The following is a 5,534-nucleotide window of genomic DNA, read 5'->3' as shown; positions in this document are numbered from 1 at the left end:
CCGAGGCAGAGCAGCCCAGGCCAGCGATGGGCTGGGTCCAGCACTGCCCAGAGCCCCCCAGTTCACCCACCACACGTGGGCTGGGTCCAGCACTGCCCAGAGCCCCCCAGCTCACCCACCACACGTGGGCTGGGTCCAGCACTGCCCAGAGCCCCCCAGCTCACCCACCACACGTGGGCTGGGTCCAGCACTGCCCAGAGCCCCCCAGTTCACCCACCACAAATGGGCTGGGTCCAGCACTGCCCAGAGCCCCCCAGGTCACCCACCACAAATGGGCTGGGTCCAGCACTGCCCAGAGCCCCCCAGTTCACCCACCACACGTGGGCTGAGCCCCTGCCGAGGCTCCAGGGCAGGGTCTGGCTGGTGCTGCTCCAGCACGACCCTTGCCTGATCCAAAAAGGCACAATTCAGCTCCAGGACACTTCTCTGGCTGTACGGAGAGAGTTTTTCCCTTTACAGCAGTCCCTTGAGTGCCGGATCACGCAGCAGGAGCACGGAGACTTCCACTTCCTTCCGCTCACGGCCTTCCCTTCAGCTCCAACAGCCATCAGCGGAGCTGGTGGCGCCCACAGGACTCCAAATTCTTCTGGTGAGCTTGGTGTGCACCTGCCTCTTATCTCTTCTTCCTCCAGGTGTTTTTTTCCCAGGGCAGAGCCGGTGGCTGTGTGTCCCTCCGGGAGCGCTGCTGGCGGCGGCTGGAGCGCGGGCTGGAGGCCCTGAGGTCCCTGGGAGCAGAAGGGACACCGTGGTCACTCCCCAGCCCATCTTCCCCCTACTCAGTACCCCGAATTATGGCATTTATCCCCCCCCCAACTACAATTTGCTGGGAGGCAGGAATGGGGGAAGGAAGAGCAGGAATTTCTGTCCACAGCTGGATTAAGGCACAGTGGAGTTCCACCAAGCCCAGTGAGGTGGCAGAGGGTTCAAGGATGACCCAAAGTGCTGCTTCCCCAAATCCACCTTTCAGAAAGCGCCCCCATTGCCTCTGATTTAATTGCCACCAATTCATTAATTTGCCTTTCGCTCAATTCCACTCCTGGGGTTGTTGTTTCTCCCCAAATTCCCTGATGTGGGGTTAGAAAAGCTCTGTCCTTTGGTTTGAAGTTTCTGCCCAATAAATTATCTTCCTAGGTGATGCCATCCCCCTCTCCCTCTTCTGTCCCTCTGCCTGTCCCACACCAGAGGAACTCCCCACTCCAACCAAGAATTACATTTTGTGTGGAATTTCTCTGGTTTGGGAAGGGCACACACAGCCCTGGCTCCCTCAGATGGAGCAGAAAGAGCCAAATCTCCCCATTTAAAGGGGACAGGAGGAGGCAGGCAGGCGGCAGAAGGTCAGGTCTGAGTGGTAACTGCAGCCTGGGGCCACAATCCCACATTTTCAGGGTGGGTTTAGGTGCCCTGCTCACCTGAGAGCTCTCAGCAGCCCGTGGTGGGGAGGCCTCGTGGCACCGCTCTGCAGAGACCTCGCCGATGCTCCGGAGCTCATGGGGAGCTTCAGACTCTGGAGGTACCTGAAGAGCAAGAGGAGAAGCCTGAGCCACCCAGAGCCAGGCTGCGGGGAGCTCAGGGGGAGCCTGGCCCGGTGACAGACAGCTGAATGCGCGGCTTTGAAGGGTTAATTGCAGCTATTTGGGAGCTATTCACCGCTCACTTTGACTGCTGTTCCCTCGGGCCACAGCTCCTCTATTCACAGGCGTATTTAATGATCGGGAATTAATGACAGATATCCACAGCGACGTCCCTGCCTTCAGCAGCGCTGCTGGAGCTGAACTGAGACCCCACAGGCACCAGCAGCTGAGGTGGCCACGGGACATTCAGCTGCTGAGTCCCAGCTCGGAGCAGCCCTGCTCTGCTCCCCTCTGAGCCGTGCAGGGGACACTGGTGTCCCAAAAATCCACACCATCACTTGTCCCAGCTCCCACGTGCTGCCAGTATTCTCTGAGCTGTACAGGGGACACTGGTGTCCCAAAAAATCCACACCCTCACTTGTCCCAGCTCCCACATGCTGCCAGGTCTCCCCTCTGAGGAGGGGACACTGGTGTCCCAAAAATCCACGCTCTCACTTGTCCCCATTCCCAGTGCATTGCCAGCTCTCTCTTCTGAGCAGGGGACACTGGTGTCCCAAAAATCCACACTCTCACTTGTCCCAGCTCCCACATGCTGCCAGCTCTCCCCTCTGAGGAGGGGACACTGGTGTCCCAAAAAATCCACACTCTCACTTGTCCCAGCTCCCACATGCTGCCAGGTCTCCCCTCTGAGGAGGGGACACTGGTGTCCCAAAAATCCACACCCCTGCTTGTCCCATTCCCAGTGCATTGCCAGCTCTCCCTTCCGAGCAGGGGACACTGCTGTCCAAAAAATCCACACTCTCACTTGTCCCCATTCCCAGTGCATTGCCAGCTCTCCCTTCCGAGCAGGGGACACTGATGTCCCAAAAAATCCACACTCTCACTTGTCCCAGCTCCCACATGCTGCCAGCTCTCCCCTCTGAGCTGTGCAGGGGACATTGGTGTCCCAAAGTTCCACACCCTCACTTGTCTCATCCCCACGCCAGCTCCCCGTTCCCACCAGCACACCCAGCCCTTCCCCAGCAGCAGCAGCAGCAGGGATGGAGGTGACGCTGCTGCCTCTCACCCAAGGCACCCCCTGACACCGCCAGGGCTCTCGGGAGGGGAGAAAAAAGCCACCAGACAAATCCCAGCTGTTGGCAAAGAGCCATCTCCAGGGAGCTGGGCAGACCCTGGGGCTCCTGAGCCCGGCCTGTCCCTCACCCCTGAGCATCCCCAGCGCTTACCCAGGCCTGCCCTGGCAGAAGGTGGCACAGAAGCTGTCCCTGGAGTGCCGGCACTCGCACCTGCCCGCTGACCTCTTGCGCCGCCTTGGCGGGCTGCCCAAGCCGTAGGGAGCGGTGTGCCTGGGAAACACAAAGGAATTCAGCTATGCCACCAGCTTTTTATTGGCCAGCAGGTTTATAACAGGGTCCTGGGAGGCGGCCAAGCCAGTGCCAGGATAATAAAGGCTCATCTATAGACACACGGTGAAAAGGTCACTGATAGGTCTGAGCCTTTAAACTCCAGCTCCTCTCGCAGCTCACCCCTCCCTGTTTGGAGATGTCCGTGCTGGCTGGGACGGGCACTTTTCTCTCCTTGCAGCAGCCCAGGTGCCCGTGCCAGAGCTGCCACATGGGCTGCCATGGGTGGCACAGCTCGGCTGGCCCAGCCCAGCTCTAGTGCCAGGGCTCTCCTGCCCTGCAGGTTTAACACAGGGCACTGCACAGCACACTTGGGGCCGGAGCAGCTTCTTGTGCTCACAGCCCAGAGCTGCGAGCACGCTCTGCTGATGGCAATCTCCTCTCCCAGAGGATTGGCAGGGACTGCAGCTACTCCCCGAGCAAGCAGCGAGTTGTAAATGCATGTCAGCGAGCGCGATTATAACCACACCTGAGCGCATGTGTTGTGCTCCAGTGCGATGGCCACGGGTCTGGAAGCGCTGGGAAAGCTGCTCCAGCATTCCTGAGGGCAGCACTTGGCAGTGCCAGCCCTCCGCTGTCTCATTAACAATACTGGCAGGAGGCAGCCGGCCTTACCGGGTGCGAGCGGGGAGAGGAACTTCCCCGACTTGCAGCCACAACATCTCCGTGTTGCTCCGGGCTCGCAGAGGTGCAAACCTCAGGAAAAGCCGAGCCCGGGAGGGAGCAGCGCCCTGTGCTTTCAGCCCGAGCCCTGGGGGTTGGACAAACACCTGAGCAGCAGCAGAAGCAGCACAGTTTGTCCCTTTCTCGGCTGCCCGTGCACCTTGGAGCAGGTGCTGCCCGAGCCCCGCAGCCCCGGGAGCCTTTCCCACCCTGCTCCGGCGGAAGGTACAGCCCCTGCCCATCAGCAGAGCCACCCCGAGCGCCGCGCTCCTGCTCACCCAGGTGTGTTGACCCAGATGATGTCCAGGTGACAGAAGTAGATGCATTCCTTATCCAGCCAGCTGTTGCAGGAACATCGCTTGCTCCTCGGCGGCGCGGCCAGGTGCGACTCGGCCGGGGGATGGCCCAGACCTGCAGCGGCACAAGGAGGGAGGGAGGGAGGGATGAGCGGCCGTGTCCCCTCCGGTGTCCCCGTGTGCGGGAGCGCCGGGAGCTCCCCGGAGCGAGGGTCCCGCATCCCCGGGCACCCCAGGACCCCCTCCCCGTGCCAAGGGGGCTCAGGGGATCCCCCCTCCCGTGCGGGCACCCCCGGGGCACCGAGCCCTGCTCCAGCCCGGGGCTCACCGGCTTCCAGCAGGGCGCAGAGGGCGAGCGCCAGCAGCACGCCGGGGTGGCTGCCCATGACCGCGGCTCTGCGCTGCCGGCTTTGGGGCTTCTCCTGGGCTTTTCCTGCTGTCCCGGCTCTTCCAGCCGAGCCGCCGAGCTGCTCTGGAGCCGGCGGGCCCCCGGCAGGTGCTTTATAGCCGCGGCCCGGCGCGTCAGCCGCTCCGCCCCCGGGGAACGCCGGGCTCGCTGGGGCGGCGCGGAGCCCCCGCTCCTCCCCGCCTCCCTCCGCCTGCCCAGACCCGCGGAGAAAGCGCCGGGCACACCGGGGATGGTGTCCGGGATGCGGGGAGGAGTGACCCCGAGGGGTCCCGAGCGCGGCTGGGGATGCGGTGGAGGCAGAGAGAGCAGCGGGGTCTGCGGGCAGAGTCCCCCTGGGAGCCTCCCCGCATCTCCCCCGCCCACGGGGGATGCTTAAAACCGCGCAAAGTGGGCAGGATTCAAGATCAAAGTCGAGTTTTCAGTTGAAATGTCTTAATTTCACTCAACTTAATGAAAATGTAAATTGATAATCTCTCTTGAAATCTCTGCTCAGTTTATTCAATGACAGTCTTGGCTTTCACTTTCTTTCTTCTAAATCAACTTTAAAACTTTTCCTACTTAGAGCAATTAAAATTTCTTGCAATAAATAAGCCCGAGCACTGTCTGATTTTGCTTCAGCATTCATGTGGCACATTTGCCATTATCTGCAGATTTTTGGGATTGGAATCATGTGAAGCACAGTCTCCTCCTGGCCTGCACCAGGAGGAGTCAAAGCCCTTCACCTTGCCCGCGGTGTGTCAGGCAGAAGCAGGAAATTCCTCCGGGCAAATGTTGGGTCCTGACCATGCCAGGGATGGATCACAGCTTCCAGGCACCCTGAATTCCTTGGGAACACCGATCCAGCTTGGAATGGCAGCTCCAGGAATGGCAAATCTTGGGCAAATCCTGCGAGTGGTTTAGAAAAACAAAATCCCCGCGTTTGCCTTTTGCAAGAGGTCCTCAAAAACTTCTTGGGAAAGGGAGTGTATTTTATTTGTTTACCATGAGCAGTTCAGCTTTTTATGGCCCTGTTGTCATGGGCAGATGCAAGGTGGTGGCGATTACAGCCGCACTGAGGTCTCATGCACAGGAACACGTGCACGCGGGAAAAGAAAGGGAAATAAGGAAAAGTGCAGGGAGGGAGAGTGAGGAAAATGGATCCTGAGCCAGAGCTTCTGCTCACAGCAGCTCGTGGAAGTAAAACAGGTGATGA

At 60.0% G+C, this 5,534-nt stretch overlaps 1 protein-coding gene across 1 annotated transcript; it reads right to left on the bottom strand.

Annotated features, from left to right (window-relative positions):
* Nucleotides 1-230: 230 nt before the first annotated feature.
* Nucleotides 231-4,417, bottom strand: EDN2 (endothelin 2). The gene is made up of 5 exons (XM_058856804.1): nt 4,262-4,417; nt 3,916-4,048; nt 2,798-2,917; nt 1,410-1,514; nt 231-725 (listed from the first exon to the last, which is right to left on the bottom strand). Exons 1-5 carry the CDS (start codon nt 4,317-4,319, stop codon nt 614-616), a joined length of 528 nt encoding a protein of 175 aa, XP_058712787.1. The 5' UTR covers nt 4,320-4,417; the 3' UTR covers nt 231-613.
* Nucleotides 4,418-5,534: the final 1,117 nt, after the last annotated feature.

The sequence above is a fragment of the Poecile atricapillus genome, chromosome 24, assembly GCF_030490865.1.
Source record: "Poecile atricapillus isolate bPoeAtr1 chromosome 24, bPoeAtr1.hap1, whole genome shotgun sequence".
NCBI lineage: Eukaryota > Metazoa > Chordata > Aves > Passeriformes > Paridae > Poecile > Poecile atricapillus.
This window is presented reverse-complemented; position numbering and strand designations above follow the sequence as displayed.